We start from the raw sequence: 22,490 nt of genomic DNA, 5'->3' as shown, positions 1-22,490 counted from the left end.
ATCAAAATAAGGCCTTGAAATATATGCTGTTAAAAGAATCAGCAATAAAAATGAGTACAGCAGTAGTTAAATAAAAGTCAACCACGGACAAGTAACATTTGGGGGTATATAAGTAGTAAAAGCAGATTATATAAATAAAAAAGTTCTTATGTGGCAAAGGTATGGCCATTATGCCACTGTGGCAGTTGTGTTCTTGCTGATTTTAGCTCATTCTTAATTTGTTTCTAAACTCCTGAAAACTTACCCACATCACACAGGAAAATCTCACAGTTCATCAGTGCAAAAATTTTATTTCTTCTTTGTCTCCTCTTACCCCCACTTTACAAGATCTGAAATTTTACTTAATCCACAGCCTTTTTTTTTTATCATCTGTAATCAGTCATGTAAAATGTGAGAAAAAACACTAATCAATTTAAAATCTCAGCCACATCTCCATTGTTACAGTAAATTTAGGATAAGTCTACAGCATTCACTTACTTTAGCTGGTTCTGATACTGAGGCATATTTCTTTATTTGAGAATCAACACCTAAAGACTTGGCTAACTGTACAGCATTTAAATCATCACTGATAAGTGTCCCAAGAGCCACAAGCAGTCTAAAAGTGGCTTCTAGGTCTTGTACAACTTCCAAGACTGTGCTAATTACTGACAAGCATTGAGCTTTCCCTTCAATGTTATGGTCTTTATGAAAACAAACAGAATAGTTCAGGGTCAATGTAGCCAGAGCAATGTGAATGTTCTTATTGCTCCCTGATTTCAGTTCTATTGCATGAGACATTAGTGATTCCCTCTGGGACATCATGAGCTTTTGTCCTGCCTGGCCAACAAAACAGTTGCAAAAAGTCCTCAGAGCAAGCAGCTGGTTTGCTGGCTTTCCTTTAGGGTTCAGAAGACTGATAAGATGACTGCTGAACTGAGCCCCTTCCTTTTCATTGCAGAAGTTCTCATTCACACTGGGATGTTTAATTGATAACCGAAGAATGTCAAGTGCAGGAAAGACAATATCTATTAAAAAGAAAAATTCATTAATGTTTATAAAAACCCAGAAAATTTCTATGACTGTTACTCAGTTTTAAAAATCTTTATTTCATTAATGCACAACAATTTCAGAAAATGTTAAAAACCATTACAAAAGACATATATTCCTAAACTTTTGTTAATTAATTTTTCTTATTTATAGAGACTGGATTTATTGCTACAAGATCATATATGCTTTAAAGATAATTTAATTTAAATGGATTATTATCTAGCCTGATACATACTGAGTATTCACTAAATCTTTGTGGAATGAATGGGATGGGACCTTGCTTTTAAAAAGACCAAAGAGTTGAAGAAGGGAAGCTTTTTTTTTTTTTTTGAAGAGAGAAAGAAAGTGCACACATGACTGGAAGTGAGTTGGGAGGTGCAGGGAAGGAGAAGGAAAAATCTTAAGCAGGCTCCACACCTACTGTAGAGTCCAATTAGGGGCTAGTGCAGGGGCTAGATCTATCTCACAATCCCAAGATCATGACCTGAGCTGAAATTAAGAGTCAGATACTTAACCGACTGAGCCACCCAGGTGTCCCTAGAGGGGAAGTTTTTTTTAATAGAATTCCAGTGGACAAATGCTAATAGGATGTTACAGGTTGGTGGAGGGCTTTAGATTCCAAGGACTGGGCAGACACCATCTGAATGAATGCACTCTATAATCTTAGCATACTAAAAGTAAGGAATCCAGAAATTATGTGCCCTGTGATATAAAGGTAGTATGCAGGGGTGCCTGGGTGGCTCAGCGGGTTAAAGCCTCTGCTTTCGGCTCGGGTCATGATCTCAGGGTTCTGGGATCGAGCCCCACATCGGGCTCTCTGCTCAGCAGGGAGCCTGCTTCCCCCTCTCTCTCTGTCTAATAAGTAAATAAAATCTTTAAAAAAAAAAAAAAAGGTAGTATGCAGCATCATTTATAAAGGACATTCACCTAAAAAAAATCTGTTGAACCAGAATCTACTTACGTCTAGCAGGAACTATAGAGACAGTGGAACATATTAAGTGATCTGCCAAATTCACAATATGGGATATTAAGCAGGACATATGATTTTTTTTCTCTAATAAATAGCATGAAAAAGTAATAATAAGGGAGAGGACACTTTTGGAATTTAAAAAGACTTAAGTGAGTTAAAAAAATAATTATAGCCGACATTCATAACCTGGGTTAATAGGTTACAAAACGTTCCTGGGTGGTTTGCAGGGGATCCAGAAAAGCTCTGAAATGGATGAAATGGTACATGGATGGGGTTCATTACGTTCCATTCAGATTCTCGTAAGGCATAAGACCAAATCAAGACTGAATTACAACTACCCAGGGTTACTTTTACTCAATCTGGAAATACCAGTAATACTGATAGAAATGAAAAGATATACTTACTGCTTTTTAATTACATTTTAAAGACTGTTTCCATACCTTCAGGCCAGTTAATAGCTTTCCACAAAATCTGAAGTTGCTGGGCTGTGGGTTTTTCTGAAGAACTATTACATATGAGAGACAGTATCTTTTCAAGAAGTATCAAGTCATCCTCAGTTAACTTTTTCTCTTCAGGTGCAGTTCCATTAAGTTCCTTCAGTTTACCTAGAACCCAAATCCAAACTTTTAAAATTCTCCTAACTATAATTAACCAAATGTAATATAAAAATGTCAAAATTTTCAGTAAGAGTATTCCACCATATACCACGGGGAAGGTAAGACTTTTCAGGGCAATTATCAAATACCATACAATAAGGATAAGGCCTATGAACGTTATTCGTTGAGCACAATAAAGAAAAGAAAGGTTACTGTGATGATTTTTATTTTACTTTTATTTTCTAGGATCTTATGAAACTTTCTGCTTTACGTAAGTTTTAAAGTAGATCAAACTTGGAACTTTATGGTTTTCAAAGCAACATCATGTCATTATACCCAAGTCTAAGTCAAGTCAATCCTCTCAAAGAAAAAATTTATAATAGCTCTTAGCTAACTTATGTCAACGTCTATGATTGTTAATGAATTAACTGAAGAGCTAAATGTCTATTTATAATATTTAATTTATTCACTTAGTTCCATATGTGCTTTTGACATTACATTACTTTAAAAACATATTTGATGGAAATACTGTCTTTTGTTACCATATTCACATTTCATGAAACAATTTTTTTAAAGGATTTATTTATTTATTTTAGAGTGAGTGTAAGAGACCAGGGGCAGGGGAGAGAGAGAACCTCAAGCAAACTCCTTGCTGAGTGTGGAGCCCGACATTAGGCTCAATCTCCTAACCCCGAGATCACGGCCTAAGCCAAAATCAAGAGTCAGAAGCTTAATGGACTGAGCCACCCAGGAACCCCTTATGAATGATTTTTATAAAGACAGTATAAAGGTTCATTCTGACCAAAACCCCCCTATTTTATATTGAGATGTATATGTTATCTTATCTCAATTCTCATGAAGTAGTAGTGGCAAACAGAGCTAGTATTATCAGTCCAAAAAGCACCTGCCATTTTGTTTTGAGAGAAACAAGTTAACAGAAAAAGCATTTTAAAGTCAACTGAGCAGTTTCATTTTAATGGACAATTTGAACAGCCTTTTATTATTATTTCTAAGGGCAACTAATTTTTTTAAGAGAAAATTTTTATTGTTCAAACGCTTTACTTATTTGTCTTCATTATTTTTTTTTTTCCTGAAAACATTAAGATCTCAGGGAATGGGATTTATATTTTTCCCTTTCAGTTTTTTTTTTTTTTCATTAAAATCATCATAAAGCATTTACCTTATATTTGTATAAGGCTTCTTGCAAGTATTAAGGGTCCATTATCAGACTGTGTATTTGCAGTCGACGCAGTTTTGTAATCCCACAACAGAAGTCTCTATCATGTAAGCACCCAGTTCCTAGCTCATGTGAGGAGGAGAAACAGTCTTGAGTGCACTGCAAAGAGTCTATGGATATGTGAGAAAACTATTTAATTAAAATGCACTTACCTAATATTTGTGTAGGGTTTGCCTGGTCAAAAGTGAGAGCCTCTTTTTTAGGGAAATAAATATTCACTGTTCTAGATGCAGCTGACCGGTAGGCACTATTCCCTATTTACAGAACAGAAGATGATTAAAATCGTAAGGACCAGACAAAACTGAGATTCTTCTAATTGCAGGACTTTGTTTTCACAATTATTGAGATATGTAACTACTCAGTGCATGCAATAAAACAAACTCAGAAAAAAGAAAATCATAAGATTTTACAAATGGATTATATTTGTTGATATAATAAATTTTAGTTTTTGGACTGGGAGCTTAAATGTAAAACAAAAGCCTTTCCATTTCATATTCTCTACATCCCTCATACTTCTAAGATTCAATCTAAATAACAGTTTTAAAAGATCAAAGAATACACAATTATGAAACCTTCCATTCCCATCTTAAGGCATATTGATCTCTTTCTTCTCATGACTTTTACTGCTTATTCCAAATGAGATAGCAGGTATTGTCATTTTCTCCATCATTTATTTATTTTTATAAGTTTTTATTCAAATTCCAGTTAGTTAACATAAAGTGTAATATTGGTTTCAGGTGTACAATACAGTGATCCATCACTTCCATGTATCACCTGGTGCTCATCATGAGTACATTCCTTAATCCCCATCACCTGTTTATCCCATACCCACACCTGCCTCCCCTCTGGTAACCATCAGTTTGTTCTCTCTGGTTAAGAGTCTATTTCTTGCTTTGACTCTCTTTTTCTTCTTTGCTCATTTGTGGAATTTCTTAAATTCCACATTATGAGTGAAATCATATGGAACATGTGGTATATATATATACAAAGGAATATTAGTCAGCCATAGATAAAAGAATGAAATCTTGCCATTTCCAATGGCACGGATGGAGCTAGAGAACATCATGCTATGTGAAGTCAGTCAGTCACAGAAAGACTAAGACCATATGATCATTTTAATAAATCTCCCCAAGATGTAGGTTCCTAAAGGGGAAGTGTCCTAGTCTTTTATGCATTTTTACTTCCTAAGTTCCTATTATAGTGACCAAAATGCAGTGTCTGACAAACAACTGGCCCAGGATGAAAATTTAGTACAATACTTAGTGACTAAAGTCAATTAAAGCATAATTTAAACCCAATTTTTATTTTATCTGCATTCCAAATCTTATTTTTGTCCCAATGTAAAAATTAAGATATTTTTCAAAAATATGTATTAAACAGGGCGCCTGGGTGGCTCAGTGGGTTAAGCCGCTGCCTTCGGCTCAGGTCATGATCTCAGGGTCCTGGGATCGAGTCCCACATCGGGCTCTCTGCTCGGCAGGGAGCCTGTTTCCTCCTCCTCTCTCTCTCTGCCTGCCTTTCTACCTACTTGTGATCTCTCTCTGTCAAATAAATAAATAAAATCTTTAAAAAAAAATGTATTAAACATTTAAATTTTCTGAATACATCAGAAATAGGAATAAGATAGGTAAAGATTAAGTTATGAGATAAATACACAAAATTAATTTTAATTGCTTAAAAAGCATAAAATATTTATCGGTGTGATCAAAGACGAGCTAAAAGACATTGCCTGAAGTCCTAGTCATTAGAGTCTCATTGTGGTAAGGAGAATGCAAATCAAATACCGTCCAAACAATGAGATAAAACAAGAAGGAAAAGTACAGAGTGCAATGAGAGCTTATGATAGCGTACATGATCCAGCAGAGGGCATATGTGAATGCCCAGGAAATATCATTTAATAAATACTATATCCCAAAATTAAATTAAAAAAAGAAAACAGAGAAAGAAGCCAAACAATAATTTGTGGTCTAAATAACAAAGCAAATGGCTCAAGTATTCTAAAACAGCACAGCATCTACCAAACTCCTGAGAAAATAACGGGATACTCAAGAACCTGACACAGGCCAGTATGCCTGGGTAGAAAAAAGGCAGAGAGGAGGCCAAGAAAAAATATTCAATGGGAAACCATTAAAGGGTTTCAATCAATGAGAGTATAAACGAAGTTTGACTGTAAAATGATCACTGGCTGCACAGGCTCATGTAGAGAGCAATCTGGAGGACATTACTTCATCTGTCCAAGTAAGAGATGACAATAGGTGGACGAACGTATATAAAGTCCAGCATATGTACTCAACTATTAAAAACTCTAACTTCTGAAAAATGGCAGCAAGCACGGTTAACTTCATACTCTTCTAATATAACAGCTACATCTAACAATTACTAAACATTTATTTGTATAAAGTGCTTTATATACATTTTGTAATTTTACTAAACTCTTTTAACAACTCCATGAGGTAGATATTACTTCAACTTTACAAATGGGAAAAACAGAGGTACAGGAACAGAATTACTGGCTCAAGGCAAAATAGGTAAAAATTAGTGGAACAGAGATTTGAATCTAAGCATTCTCACTCCAGAGTCCTCAATCTTAATCATTATGTTATACTTCAATACCACCACTCAGGTTAGTTTGGCAATGAAAAAAGAGCTGACAAAAATCACCACATACCAAGTTGGTTCTTAGAGGGCTGGTTTGCAAGTATATATTTTATGATAGTCAAGAACATATTATGTTCCACATATATTAGTCTCTTGTGGAAAATACTAAGTAGGGAAAACACAAGACAGGATAGGTGTCAAACTTTCAAGAAGTGAACCACAAATTTAGTCCTGCCTTTTATTAACAGTCAAAAAGAGGGAAGCATGTCTGCCTATATTCAACCATGATGAACAAGTAAAATGTGTCAGACTCTAGGCAAGATACTAAGAATAAAAAAGAAAAGTTAATTGCTCAGGAGAAGACCAGATAGCACAGGCCTAAATCACAACAGCAAATTTTTTTCTGGGTCCTCTTAAACAGAACATGGAGCACAGTAAATAACATTCTCTTTCTTTTAAATATTTTATTTATTTATTTTGACAGAGAGAAAGAGAGAGAGGAAGCACAAGCAGGGAGAGTGGCAGGCTGAGGGAGAAGCAGGCTCCTGGCAGAGCAAGAAGCCTGAGGACTCAATCCCAGGACCCTGGGATCATGACCTGAGCCTAACACAGATGCTTAACCAACTGCGTCACCCAGGCGCCCCTGAATAACATTCTCAATACATTAAAAATGAACAAAGGAGAGACGCAAAACAAAAACAAAAAAAAAACCAACCCTCAGGTTTTGTAAGGGTGGTGAGAAGACCAGACCTATGACAGAAAAGCAGATTTTAATCCTGGCTACACATTAGAATCACACTGGAAGATTATGAAAACTACACTTTCCAAGGCCGCAAACCAGGGCAGCAATGGACTCAGTGAGCATCTCTGGAGATGAGGTTTTTTTAAGCTTCCTACATGAGTCTAATGTGCAGTATGACACAATTCTGAGAATACTCTAAAAGCCAGGTCAAGAAATTTGGTCTTGATCTACTATATGAAAAGTTCTCTAGCAAGAAAAAGATACCAGATTTCTCAATCTTTCATTAAACAAAAGTTCCAGTAAATTTTAAAAATCTAAAAAAGAAAAAAAGAAGACAAAGAAGAAAAATAATTGAAAAGTAGACAAGTGTGTACCTGTAAATGGATCAACTCCAGCCATGGTAGTTCCCATATTGGCAGACCCTGGCACATAACGACCACCACCTGAAATACAGTGACACATCTAGTAAGCAAAGGTAACTGCAAATTAAAGTTCAAAAGGTTCCTCTCTACACAGAGTAACTTATTTTCAATATGAGTCACAGTTCAGAATGAATTTATACACATAATAAATGGGCTATGAATTTGTTTAGAATAGTACCTGGCATATAGTTGGTGATAAATGTTAGTCTTAAAAGTAATTCTCAAATTACAAAATAAAACATTAGATGACTTAAACATTATAATTATAGATAGTAATGAATTGAAAAAGCATCAGTGGATTGGACAGAAGAAATTAAAAGGTTTCCATAATGAAATGTAAACATGGGATGCCTGGCTGGCATTAGAGTCTTGATCTTAGAGTTCTAAGTTTAAGTCCCACACTGGGTACAGAGATTACATAAAAAGAAAACCTTAAAAAATTAAAAACAATAAAAAAATGTGAACATTATTCTACTGAAATAGGATTAGCTAATACATAAGCAAAAAAGAGACTAGATAAGATTTAGGGATGCTATGATAATAGCACTGTCTCATATTTGGGATCCTACTTATGGATTCTCATTGAAAATGGAAAGAAAGGAACATGAAAAAACAGTGTAGAGAAAGAATCAGCAGGATTAGGAGATGTTCAGAGTCCTGGATCAGCCCTCATGGGAAGAAGATGAGCTACTTTTCCAGCTCCTCTGAATTTAATATCCAGGAGTTAGTATAACTACTGTAACACATATAGAAGAAGCAAACAATACAAAAGAAAAAAACCCCAAAACTGCAGATGTAAACAGATTAAAATAATGAAGAAAAGAGAATAAGAGGCTTTTTTGTTTTTACTAATATACTAGGTAGCATGCTATGCATCTTTTTTAAAAAAGATTTATTATTTCTAGGAGAGAGAAAAAGAGAGTGTGTGCATGTGGGCACATGCAGGGGGAAGGGCAGAGGGAGAGGGAGAGTGAAAACCAAGCAGAATGGAGCCTGAGGCAGGGCTTGATCTCCTGACCTAGAGAGCTCCACCTGAGCTAAAACCAAGAACTGGTTATTTAACTGATTGTTCCACCCAGGTGCCCCTCATGCTAAGCATCTTATATTTATATACTCATTTAAATATCAATTAGATACCATTATTATTAACAGTATTTTAGAAGAAAGCTGAAGAACTTGTCCAAGGCATTAATTATGAGGCAAAGTATGATTCTACACTTTTCTAAATGTAGTTCTTCAACCATGTGAGAGTCACCTGTTCAATGTGCAGATTCCTAGAGCCCACCCGTAACAGCCTATTGGTTCTCTGAATTGGATTCACTTTAAAAACGTATAAGGTACTTTTAAAATTACTAATGGCAAACCAAATAACAAAGAACATTTAATCAACATCCATGGGTGAGAGATCAGGGCAGGAGTAATTTTTATCTCCTCACCAACCTAGTGCATCAGAATTATCTCTGTGGGAAGGACCTTAATGATGAGTTAAACAAGCAACCCAGGTGATTCTAACTGACATTGGAAGTTTGAGAAGCACATATATAAGGAAGAGAAAAGAGAATTAAGATTGACCTTGGAGCTCCTGGGTGGCTCAGTGGGTTAAGCCTCTGTCTTTGGCTCAGATCATGGTCTCAGGGTCCTGGGATCGAGCTCAGCATCAGCCTCTCTGCTCACCACGCCCGCCTACTTGTGATCTCTCTCTCTACCTACTTGTAATCTATCTCTCTGCCTACTTGTGATCTCTCTTTCTGTCAAATAAATAAATAAAATCTATAAAAAAAAAATAAAAAGACTGACCTTAAACTATAAGCTGAATGGGAAAAACTCTGTCCCAGTGCAACTAGTAAAATTGGGGGAATATATACTAAAAATACTGAAGACTTAAATATAGTCCAGGCATTTTGCTAAAAACTTCACATGTACTGTACCATTTAATTTTCATAACATCTCAATATGGTAGGTACTATTATCTATTTTTTATAATAGTGTAGTTCAGTTATCCTAGTAACTCCTCAATTCTCTTGGATGTTTAGTATGCTATCTTGCATATCTCCATAATCACTGAATCTTCTGAGTTACTGACATTGTGCAATAGTGAGACATGCTCCAGTGATGATGGCCTCAGGAGTTCTCTTGATTTGGTTGTATTGCTTGAAGCTTCTTTCTGTTCCAAGAAAAAGCTGCTAATGAGGTCTGAGAACTACGTTGTTCTAAGTTTCAGGGCATCACTATGTCTTGAATAAGTCATCACCTTATCTACTCTTCAGATCCTTAATATCTTTTTGAATTGCATTATGTCATCAACGGTTTCCTTAATAGCCATGGTGCCATCATAACATTTAGCTTGATCTTGATAGACGGTGACTATAGCATACTGGTTACCAATGCACAGGGTGCAGCTAAGGGCATCTGGGCCACCAATTCATTCACAGGAGAGAAGAAGCTCACTGAGAGCGATTCACAACTTCATGGTAGTGACCGAAGGTTGTGTGTTGGTCCAATTTATGGTTTAGACAGAAATCTATGTTGGCAAGGCCAGTGAATACTCTAAGTGCCAAGAATCTCTTCCCAAACTGGGTATGTTGTCGAGGAACTCTGGCTGATGATCCAACAACAGCATCATAAAATATGACAAAAACTACTCTGAAAACAGAGACTTCTTCAGCTGCATTCAAGTCCCAGCTTGGCAATTTTTTCCCAGTAGTGTTGATGCCGAGGCATGCATACCTTGGTAAATAAAGTCATTGTGAAGTAATACACCAACACTTCCAGGGCTTCATGAAGGCCATTAATAACACAGACTAGAAGAAATAATCCTGGGTGGACTGTGTTCTTCCATGCTAAGGCACAATATGCCTGAACAGACTTCTTGACTGCACGGCTTCATCCAGTTATCAGGGACTCACATGGCTCCTTCTTTGCTTGTGATCAGTAGAATCTCGCCAGTAATACCACTCATGCTGTGTCTTGGTTGGTGGGTTCCCCTATTATCTAATTTCACAGATAAAAAAAATAGGCTCAGAAAGGTTAAGCAACTTGCCAACTTCTCATAGCAAGTAAGTGGTAGAGCCAGATTTTGAACCAAGGTCTATCTGACTCTGAAAATTATGCCCTTCATGACTCTTGCTCTCCTTGCAAGAAGGACCACTGGAGAAAATGATGAGTTCTAATAATACACTATTTAAAAGTCATGAGAAAAACTACAAAATACTCCAGGAAAAAGCAAAATTAGAAATTAAAGAAAAGGAGATCCATCAAAATTGGAATATAGATAAGGGAATTATTATTAGATGATGTCTCCAAAATGTAAATCCATATAATGCAAAATGCTATACATTAAATGAAGAAAGATACATTTATCAAAACCACATCCCACCTGTAAAAGGATCTGCTGCAGGCAGTGTGTTAGAAGATCCTGATGAAGACCCTGGAACATACCGACCACCACCTATGCATGCAAACAAAGGAAAAGCTGAAGTATGCCAAAATTTTGAATTTCATAAACCGCACAATGCTTACATTAGAAGACTAAGCTTGGAGGAAAAACCTAAGAGCAAAGCTGTCACATGATATAGTAACAGAAATCAGTCAGCAGTTCTTATAGTAGGAAAGACTACTTAGAAACTAAAATTTCAGTGATTCCTCAGGTTTGGTTTCTTAACTTTATTACTTTAATAGGTGTTAGCCACTGCCCTTAAATATTAAAATAACTAAAAATTCAAATTTAAAAGAAGTCACAGGTGGTCTCTGACCTAGATAATATACACATATAATCAGTTCCTGTTCCTATACAAATTCACTAGAATTCCTGCTGTTGCTGTTGCTATCAAAACCACAGGCATCAAATGTTAATCTTTTAGAGAACCCCTGAGTTCATTAACTCATGTGTCAAATAGTGCTGGGGATCCAGCAGGGAACAAGATTGCTTGTATCCATTGAAGCTTACAACCCACTGGAGAAGAGAATTACACGAAGGCGATGAGTGCCACAAAGGGAAGAGATTTCCGTTTATACTTACACAAATGTGCAGTGTGTGTGACTATATGTTTTGTTAGCACCTCTGGGGAAATAATCAGAGAATAGGAAAGATATATATAAAAGGATGCAGAAGATATATATAAAAGGATGCAAAAGATATATATGTAAAAGATATATATAAAAGGATGCTTATAAAGTTAGAGATTCGGAAGACCAAAGAAAGCCAGAGTTAAGATTTCCAGACGGAGCCAGCTGCTCTAGTATCTGTCTTCCACTCCACAAAATAGCTGACACGAGACTATAATCAAGTGTTCACTCTTTTGTGCTGTAGCCTGAAATTCCATCAATGGAATACCCAGATAATAAACACAGGTTTTTTTTTTTTTTAAGATTTTATTTGTCAGACAGAGAACACAAGTAGGCAGTGAGGCAGGCGCCGGGGGTTGGCAGGGGAGCAGGCTCCCTGCTCAGCAGGGATTCCCATGTGGGGCTCGATCCCAGGACCCTGAGATCATGACCTGAGCCGAAGGTAGAGGCTTCACCCACTGAACCACCCAGGCCCCATAAACATTTTTTTTTTTTTTTTTTTTTGGTCAAGTGCAACTATTAGGAGGGGTTACATCATTTATATTCAGTAGTGAGTCAGTCTGATAATTCTGTTTAAGTCAACATGCAGGTGACATTACCTTTATTAAGTGAATGGGCAATGGAATTTTGAAATAGAGAAAGAAGAGATAACTTAGGATTGTCAAGTATCAGTGAGGGAAGAAGAGAGGAAAGGATACGGAAGCCTTGTAAAACAAGGAGGAGCACTAGCACATAGAAATGACAACAGGAAAATACTAACAATAAAGTACTAATTTCAGAATTTTACTGAGAGCTGGCCCTGTACCTAAGAAAAAAGGAAGCATTTTATTTCCTTCTGTACTATAGCCTCAGTTCCCAGGACCCAAAACTCAGGGTCCTTTTTCTTTAAAAAAGGAGTGTTATAATCCATTTCCTGGGAAAAAAGACTCAGACTAATACCACTCGGATGATAATCTACAGACTGGTGTAAGAGCCCAATGCCATTTACAACATTTGTTTTTCTTGCCCTTCCCTGCCTCCCCTCAGGTCCCCATTTATAACATTTTAGACACTGTACACTATATTATAAACTGACTTAGAAGTCATTATGTGGAACATAAAACTGCCCATAGTTCAATCCTAGATTTGATGCCCAGCTAACCAATTTAGCCTCATGTGAAAAATATTTACTTACTAAAATTCACCAAAACATTTTTAAAAGGAGTAACTATATAAAGGAACATCTGAGTTTCTTTTCATTTCATATGACTAAATTAAATTTTCATAGTTTTATTTAGTTTACAGTGTGGCTGTATTTTTGAAAGGGAAAAGTGATGCCTGGGTGGTTCAGTCAGTTATGCGTTCAACTCTTGATTTCCGCTTGGGACATGATCTCAGGGTTATGAGACTAAGCCCCATGTCTGGCTCCGTGCTCAGCATGGAGTCTGCTTGAGATTCTCTTCCTCTCAGAAAAAAAAAGATTCTCTTTGTCTCTTTTTGCCCCTCCATCACCCACCTCCACCTCATCTGCATGGTCTCTGTCTCTAAAATAAATGAATAAACAAAATCTTGAAAAGGAACAACATGGGGCGTCTGGGTGGCTCAGTGGGTTAAAGCCTCTGCCTTTGGCTCAGGTCATGATCTCAGGGTCCTGGGATTGAGCCCCACATCGAGCTCTCTGCTCAGCAGGGAGCCTGCTTCCCCCTTTCTCTGCCTGCCTCTCTGCCTACTTGTGATCTCTCTGTCAAATATATAAATAAAATCTAAAAAAAAAAAGAAACATACAATTGTTTCTATAAATATAGAATTACTATATAATTTGAGGTTTAAAAATATGAATTTAAAGTAAAAGCCTGCTACAGATCTTGGATCTTGGTTTTTTATTTAAACAGGTAATCATAATGGATGTTTAAACACATCAAAAGAGAAATGAAAAAAAAAATCAACCAACATTTATGAACGTACAGAACTTTCCTAACTTACCTGTAAAAGGATCTGAAAAACTGGTATTCCCAAGTCCTAACATTTGACCTTTTGTGTTATCAATAATAAATTTAGCCACTTGATCCAAAAACATGGGATTCAAATCATTCTTCTGTAAGAAGTTGTATGCAGTTAACCAGGGATCATCACTGACGTTATATGGAAGTTTGTATGATGGTCCACCTTCATTGACATCAATTGAGAAAACATAATCAAATTCCTTCAATAGGAATACAAAAAGGAGATAAATGATTACTAACATATCTGTTCACTTAAGACATATATATCACAGACATTATATATCCTTTTAAAAATAATTATTATAACACACCTTTGCCAGAATGCAACGTGCTACAAGATTAGCATTTCAGTAGGGGTGGGGCAGGGGACATATTACAACTACACATTAACTCTAAGGCCAAAGGAGGGTTTCTAATTGGTTGATTGGAAGGCCAAAAGTATTAGCTGTTATCATGCTCCAGGCACAAAACATGCTGGCATTAAAAGCACTGCCCCGCAGGGTCCTTAATATCTTGTCAAGTTAAATTTAGCGAAGCACAAAGCATTAGGTGAAAGGTGGCACACAAGCTCCTAATTCAAAATGGTAGGGAACAGTTTACTCATGGTAATCACCCAAAGACAAACACTGGCTAATCAATCAAATGCAGCTTCCCTACATGGAAAGAGCTTTTTAAAAAGTCAATTTCAAGACAGGGAAAATAGGAAATCTTCTCCATAGAAATGAATTTTTAAATCTCAAACACCAAAGAAAATTTTATCAGCATGGGGAAAAGGGAACAGAAGATGTTTGTCTGATGCTTTAGGATAATGGTTATTAGAAAGTAGAAGTTGACATACTTTCCCTTCATATAAGACTTTTCCAGATGTTTGCTGATTAGCACCAGATGAGCCAACAACATCACCGATTTTTAGCCACCTCCCTTCACTAACACTCCACTGATAGGCTTCAACTTTCTCCCCATCTCTGATTAGACGAGTCTGTCCTTCTCTAGTACCTTGAAATAAAACATTTAAGAATCAAAGGTAGAATAGCAGAGTAAAATTCAAAGCCATTTAGATAAAAAAAATTTTAACTTTAAAAATTATACATAAAAGAATATGTATTTGGTTTAATGAAATTTTTATTAAAAGAGTTTAAATTGTTACTCTACTGGAAAGCAGCCCAAAAGAAAATAATGGTTAAATGGAACCTGTATAAACAGAGGAAGGTTAAAAAAGTATGTCTCTACTAGAAAGAAGCCAGCCCACTAAAATAAAACAAGTTTTATTACTGAGTATCTTCTGACAACACTGACTTTAGTAAATGACTCTCCATTCTTCTAGTTGTTCAGGCCAAAAAGTACAAAAGAGTTTGATTCCTCTTTCTCTGAACTCCACAGCCAATCCTTCAGCAAATTCTGTTAGTTCTATCTTTAAAAAAGATTTGGGGGCACCTGGGTGGCTCAGTCGTTAAGCATCTGTCTTTGACTCAGGTCATGATCCCAGGGTCCTGGGACTGAGCCCCACACTGTGCTCCTTGCTTGGCAGGAAGGCTGCCTCTCCCTCTTCCACTACCCCTGCTTGTGTTTCCTCTCTCACTGTCTCTGTCAATAAAATCTTTAAAAAATTTAAAAAAAAAAAAAAAAAGATCTAAAAAACTCTCTCTTCTCACCATCTCCATTGCTACCCAACAGTACAAGCCACCAGCATTTCTCACTTGGACTGCTTTAATGGCCTCTTACTCTTGCCCTGGGGCTCCCTGAAGTGTATATTCAACCCAGCAACCACAAAATTTCTTTCAAAAGTTGAAAGCACTTCTGTCACTCTTCTGCTGGAGGCCCTTCAATGGCTTCCCATCTCTCTCAGTTAAGGCCTAAGTGCTTGGAATGAAGTACAAGGCCAAACATTCATCCACTCTGACTTCACCTTCCACTACTCCTCCCCTCCACCTATCTCCCGACTTCAGCCATGGAGTCTTTACGCTGGCTTTTAATTCTGCCCATGACACTCTTCATACAGTACTGGCAAAATCTGCTCCCTTGCCTCCTTAAGGACTTGAATGTCACATTCTCAGCAAAACATTCAGTGGCAGAGACAGCCATTTGTCCTCCAGAGATTCACATTTGTATTCCATAGTAGAACTGTGGCTTTAGCAAGGTGTACTTCCTAGATGCCACACATGAGAAGTGGTCAGGGGAATCTGAGTGGGTGAGATGGGAGTGAGCCAGTTCTAGGCCTACTCCATCCTACTCTACCCTCCTCTTTTATTCTGTCTGATGGCTGAAAGTCTCTACACAAGAGGACCTTGGAAGCTACATGTTGAAGATGGTGGTTTCTATCAGCCTGGGTCCCTGAATGGCCACAAGGAGCAAAACTGCTCCACAAACATGCTCAGCATACCTTGCCATCAACTAAGCTTTTACTGTGCAGCAAAGATACTTTTCTTTGTATGAAGTCTCTGAGATTTTAGAGTTTATCTGTTACAGCAACTAATGTTATCCTAAATAATATATATTTCCTGAGCATTGTATTTAAAATTATAAAACACCCCAACTCCTGCTTTGTTTCCCAGGGTACTTATCCCTATCTGACATATTTATATCATTACTTATTTACTTTTTAATTATCTGTCTCTTGCAGAACATAAATTTATGAGAACAGAGATTTTTATTCTTATTTCCCAGAGTTTAGAACAATGCCTGGAACACATTGGGTATTTAGTAAATATTTACTGTGTGTGTGTGTGTGTGTACTGACAAAGAGACTACATTTTGTAAAGAATTGTAGGAATATTAAAAACATGACAGCATAATGGGTCAGTTCTCAAACTCTGGATTTCAAGATCTCTTTATAGTCATAAAAGTTATTCAGAAGCCCATAGAACTTTTATTAATGTGGGTTTTATCAACTGACTTACTGGATTTGAAATTAAAAGTAAAATATGGGGGCGCCTGGGTGGCTCAGTGGGTTAAACCTCTGCCTTCGGCTCAGGTCATGATCCCAGGGTCCTGGGATCGAGCCTCACATCTGGCTCTCTGCTCTGCGGGGAGCCTGCTTCCTCCTCTCTCTCTGCCTGCCTCTCTGCCTACTTGTGATCTCTGTCTGTCAAATAAATAAATAAAATCTTAAAAAAATAATAATAATAAAAAAAAATAAAAAGTAAAATATGTTTACTTAATGGAAAACAGTAGATATATTACATATTGAATAAACAGTATTTTAATATTTTAATGAAAAATAAGAATAGTTTTAGAAGTTTACTGAGAAGACTGGCATGGTTTTATATATTTATAAATCTTTTTACTGTCTTAATAGTAGATAGCTGGATTATCATACCTGCCTCTCCATTCAATCTGTTGCAATCTGTCATTTTGTTGAGGTAAAAAAAGAAAATCCAACCTCATGCAGATAATATAATTGAAAGAGAAATGACTAGTTTAAAAGCCTTTTCAGAAAAATGTGAATATTCTACAAGTAGTAGGTTTTTAAAGGTTATACATTAGAATCTGAAACCATATCAATGCATTTTTTAATGCTCTACTAAACACTAAAATCCACTGGTCTATCTTAACAACTCCTGGTAGCAGATACTTTTTCCAAAATTTCAATTTTCACTTGAGAGTTTTAAATTGTATCTTTAGCAATAAATACTGTTAGTATTTTCCTTAAAGTGACATGATCACTTTGTTCTTTAAAAAAAAAAAAAAAAAATACCCCAAACTTAACCTTGGTTAGTTGTTCTTTGAAATAAATATGGCATTCTATGAAAAAGTTCAGTCTGCAACTCAAAGAAATGCACAAATACTTATCCTTGAAACACCATGGTACTTTAGAGTACTTTATCTGTACTTTCCATTTTGTCAACTAGAGTATTAACAAAGACATGACTAATGGGTTGTAGTAAAATTAATTTTTAATGCTTCTTTAAGAACATTATTATGGGCAAATGGCTTTTTTTTTTTTTTTAAATCCACCATTGCTTTTGAACCTTTAAGTGCAAATGTTAACACAGTAAAAAAGTCAAATAACAGCTTAGTGTTATAAAATTAGTTTGACTTTGTGGATATCCTGAAAGAGTCTCAGAATTCCCAAGGGTCTGTGGATGAAGTTCTGAGAACTGCTATTATGGATCAGGCATATATCTAGATTTCATTTGAAAAACCACTGTCCTCTGATTTAAGCTCAAATTACCCCCAACTTGCTTTGCAGACATTGCTTTATTTGAACTCATTTTTATTTTTAGTCTATACTACCTCTCTCAGAGAATCCAATCAACCAAAAAGTATTAAATGAGTGACTTCTGAGTACCTACTGTATATGAGCTAAGTTTTAGGAGATTTATTTAAAACAAAAACAAGACTCCTGTTTATGAGCAGTTTAGCTCAAAGTTTTTAAAACTGTGAGACAGAGGCAAGAATATGGTTTCTCACAATGGTTAAGTATAACAGTACAAATTCTAAAAAAATCCCTGTCTGGCAATGGGAATAACACTTAATTACCAGCAAATCAACCTCTTTTTCCTTCTCATTCTAATTATTCCAAATGGCAAACATATATACACTGAAATACTTACCAGGTTCATTCAGATGTTCCCTCCCAGGAAGCTGCTCAGCATTAATGTCCCCTAAATCACCAGTTTTGGAATCAATGGTTGCCTGAGAGAGTTCTTTTTCAAAAGCCTTGATTTCCTCAGCACTTGCTGTCCGATCCTCTGATTCTGTAAACACTCTAATAATACCATCACTATAAAGAAAAAAACAAACTGATTTGAAGTCACTTATGCTATAGTGCATGAACATTATCACACCTAAATGACTCAAAGCAAAAATAATCTGTATTTGTGATATGAGAAACGTTACTATGTATTTATGGCTGAGGAGAGCACTATACTGGTTTACACACTATCCTCTGTTGCTTTCTAAAGCCATGTTTAGGGTAGGAAAAAGATAATTTAAGGGAAAAGTCACTAGCAAAAGACAGAGAAATATATATTTGACACAATTTTGAATTCCAAGTAAGTATTTACCATCATAAAAATCTAGAGGCATAACATAGACTTCATGTCACTATTACATAGGAGAGTATAAAGAAGGGCAGTAAGTTGGTTTACTTTACAAAGGACTCAAATACACAACATAAAGCTTAAAAATAGCAGATGCTCATTATCTGTCCATTCAGGAAACATGGAGTCTGTCTTTATTCTGATTAACTAGCAATGTAATCCCAATGTAATCCCAGTCTTGCATTGGACTCGATAGCAACCCCAACCTCTAGTTTTGGGTAGGAAAGGCAAGTTAGCTACTTTCAAATGCACTAATCCTGCCCAATTCTAAAGAGAACTTGGTTTCTTACTTAACCTTCCACTAACAGGAACTTCACCCTTTCAGTTTGTTTACTTCAACCTTAAATATGCTTAGGGAGGAAAATAAAGAAACCAACAAATTTGCACTTGACCCAGACAAAAAGTAAATCACCTCCTTTATTAGGCCCTCCATCCCTTATGGCTTTTGCTTTCTTTTTATCTCTGCCTTCCATGCCAGATTCACCAGCGTAAGTTTGACTCATCCCACTCAGACCCCAGAAGTCTAAAACTAAGGGGCTCACCTTCTGTACCAAACCAATTCTCCCACTTCCCCAATTTTATTAATGCAATCACCAAAAATTAGAAGCTTTATGCTTTTCTTTCATCCTTCTTTTGATCATCCTTCCTTTGTAACATTTCATATTTTGGCCTCTTATCTATTAGCACTGTGGGGATAACATTTCATAATGGCACAGGCACACTGTAACTGTGTTCTAAATTGCTTTTCCTGCTCACTGTCACCACTACTTATACCCAACCTATTATGTAATAAATTGCAAGTTATGCTTTAATTATGTCACTTCTTTAAAAGCTAGAACCCTTTATCTCAAGCACAGAATCTAAAAAAGGCCTGGCATTCAAGGTTTCCCATAGTTATGCCCTGCTTTAATGTCTTACCACCTTACCAGTATTCCCCACTATTCCCCAGCATGAGTCCTCTACCGTTTTCCTTCATTTCTCACACATATCCCTCTCGTGTCCATGCCAGATCTTTATTTATAACATTTGCTTTGCTAGAAATTATCATTTCCCTTCTTACTCATTACCCTTCAATTTTCAACCCAAACTTCTCCTTCTTCAGAAAGTTTTCCCACACTAATCTCGATCTTCTCCAATTTCTTTGCATTCAAAGTTTTGACTGTACAACCTGCAGTACAATACCAGTGTAATTATGTTTCATTAATGTAAAAGTTGTCATGTTTAGTACTGTTTTTTCACTCCAGAAATATACACATGGTCTCCCAATTCACTTGATGTTTCCTTATGGGTCATCTCTACACAATACCAAAGGCCTAGACACATGATATTTATTGACTGACTAGAATATAAATACCTCGCACCAACCACAATGTCACCATTGTCTAGAACACAGCAGCACCAAATAGATTGAGCTGGAAGTCGGATTGTTTGAACACATTCCCCATGTTTCCAGATTCTCAGCGATCTGTCTTCTGCCGTTGTTACAAAATCTAAAATTAATGAATATAGGAAAAATCAGTTTGAATAAATAAAATTAAATACATGTATTACATATCATCTTCCCAGGTAGGCATAAGGATTTTTTTTAACCCCGAACTATTTTAAAATTAGTTTTACATTTTATGTATTTCTCACTTATACCATATACAACTTAAAAAATCACATTTTCTGTATTTCATATCTTACATACTGTACACTTAGCACCAATAAATTATAGTCTTTCCTGAAATACCCAAAACTTTTTGACATAACCATCAAATATAAAGATGATCACACAACCTCCTCCTTTACCAGAAGATCCTTAATGAGATAAAGCTACCAAATTACTCAAATCACAGTTAACAAACTGATAATTAGCACTCCTACCCCCACCTCAAGAAAGGAATGATACAGTGATTAATATAAAATTTAAAAATTTTAATACATGCTAATCTTACCTTTACAATTTGGGAAGACAGATATGCTATAAATATAATTGGTATGTCCATAATATACTTCAAGACACTCGCCAGTGATCTGCCACCTTCTAATACTAGCATCATTTGCACAGGAAAGAAATTCTGTTTCACTCAAAATTGCTAAACCTCTTACACAGTCTTCATGCCCTGTATGAAAGAAGAATAATATAAACCAATAAGACGGATGATTTCATTGATGGATCTCTGTACTAACTACCATTATAAAACATGTAGGTGGGTAGTAATAACTGATTTTCAAAGCAGAGAAATTAACTGGTAACCAAAATTTTATTTTAGGTTTGGTAGTATTTCTTGTTACCTTTGGAAGTTACTTTACATTTACCTTATCTTCTCCAAATTATTTCCTAAAGCTCTCCAGAAATAAGATTCTGATCCCAACAATTCATTTTCACCTGACAATTCATTTTCAACTTTTCGTCTTCAATAACAAGAGTTAATTCATAACATATAAACATTCAAACATGACAAAGAATAATAGCCCCTAAATTTCTTAAAACATAATATTGAAATTAATATTTATAAGGCGCTAATGAGGCAGTAATGAAGGGCACTAATGAAAATTAAGAAAAATTCAATTAAAAAAGATTATAATTATTTAAGAATTTTAAATAAAAACCACTGTAGAAAAGTAATCTTTATTAAAGTATGAAGAATAGATTAAGAGAGATTGAGTTATCTGAAACCATACAACAACTAGTGGAAAAGATAAAACAGGAATTAAAGATTCCTGCCTTATAATCCCACTTCCTTTGATACTACAAATCATAACTTCTTCCCTGATTTGACCAAAATACAAATATAAAACCAAACATCACTGCTTTATCAGCAGAAACATTTCATAACATATACAAATACAACCATTAAAATGATACAGTAAGAAATAATAACTAATTTTTTATAAGACAAGATTTTGTGGAACATTATTCTTAATTATATAACTAGAAATATACATATATTCCATTAATTAAAAAATTTAAAATCCTTTTAAAAACTTTATAAAACTCAATTTCTTTCAATATTAACTGAGGCAACGCAGAAGATATTACTTTTTTTTTTTTTAAGACTTTATTTATTTATTTGACAGAGAGAGATCCAAGGAGGCAGAGAGGCAGGCAGAGAAAGAAGGGGAAGCAGGCTCCCCACTGAGCAGAGAGCCTGACGTGGGGCTCAATCCCAAAACCCTGAGATCATGACCTGAGCCGAAGGCAGAAGCTTAACGCTCTGAGCCACCCAGGCGCTCCTACTTTCTTTTTTTTAAGGACAGAACATTTTCTGAAGCTTTGATCTAATAAAGGAGATCAGGAATCAAAAAAATTTTTCAGGTTCAGTATTTGCTGCTTTAGATTAGCTATTGAAGATTAGTAACAACTTGATAACATGTATGTATGGAAGCAGGAACACAGTGATGCTTAATTATAACTTGCCCATCTACAGATAGTTTTATCTGCACAATGGACTTCTTGAAGTATTTTCCAGACTAGTGATCAAATTTGAAGAAAATAAAAGAAGAAAAACAACAAAAAAATTCATACCAAAATTTTAAGTGTTCCACAAATAAATCAGCAATATCAGCAATACCAGTGTCAGTCAGCAGATGTCTCAGTGCAGGAGTTATTTAATAGGTAAGGTTCAAAAAGACTACTGATCTAAAATCCTAATATAAGCCCGAAATTTGATAATGTACTTCAATATTCACAAGCGCACTAATGATGTCTTCCTGTATATATGAAATTAACAGTAGTGACACACCATCAATAAGGCTTACGCTTGAAAATTTCACTCTGAACTTGTTAAACCAAAAACAAACTGCATACCATATTACAAGCTCATT

General features: G+C 35.8%; 1 protein-coding gene across 3 annotated transcripts in view; it reads right to left on the bottom strand.

The window, feature by feature from the left end:
* Positions 1 to 270: 270 nt before the first annotated feature.
* Positions 271 to 22,490, bottom strand: part of PLAA (phospholipase A2 activating protein) — a 35,888-nt gene continuing 13,668 nt past the window's right edge. For 2 of the 3 annotated variants that reach the window (XM_059142814.1, XM_059142815.1), the window contains 10 exons: positions 20,618 to 20,785; positions 20,035 to 20,170; positions 18,192 to 18,361; positions 14,477 to 14,634; positions 13,619 to 13,838; positions 10,968 to 11,039; positions 7,544 to 7,612; positions 3,982 to 4,083; positions 2,437 to 2,601; positions 271 to 1,004 (listed from right to left, as the gene is read on the bottom strand). In XM_059142814.1, coding sequence (XP_058998797.1) covers positions 439 to 1,004; positions 2,437 to 2,601; positions 3,982 to 4,083; positions 7,544 to 7,612; positions 10,968 to 11,039; positions 13,619 to 13,838; positions 14,477 to 14,634; positions 18,192 to 18,361; positions 20,035 to 20,170; positions 20,618 to 20,785 — 1,826 coding nt within the window. In that variant the 3' untranslated portion in view covers positions 271 to 438. Of the gene's footprint in view, positions 1,005 to 2,436; positions 2,602 to 3,772; positions 3,892 to 3,981; positions 4,084 to 7,543; positions 7,613 to 10,967; positions 11,040 to 13,618; positions 13,839 to 14,476; positions 14,635 to 18,191; positions 18,362 to 20,034; positions 20,171 to 20,617; positions 20,786 to 22,490 lie in introns of those variants that run through there. The other variant, XM_059142816.1, reaches the window with a different exon arrangement.

This window comes from Mustela lutreola, chromosome 12 (genome assembly GCF_030435805.1).
Source record: "Mustela lutreola isolate mMusLut2 chromosome 12, mMusLut2.pri, whole genome shotgun sequence".
Classification (NCBI taxonomy): Eukaryota; Metazoa; Chordata; class Mammalia; order Carnivora; family Mustelidae; genus Mustela; species Mustela lutreola.
Note: the sequence above shows the minus strand (reverse complement) of the source record. Positions and strands in the feature narration are given on the sequence as shown.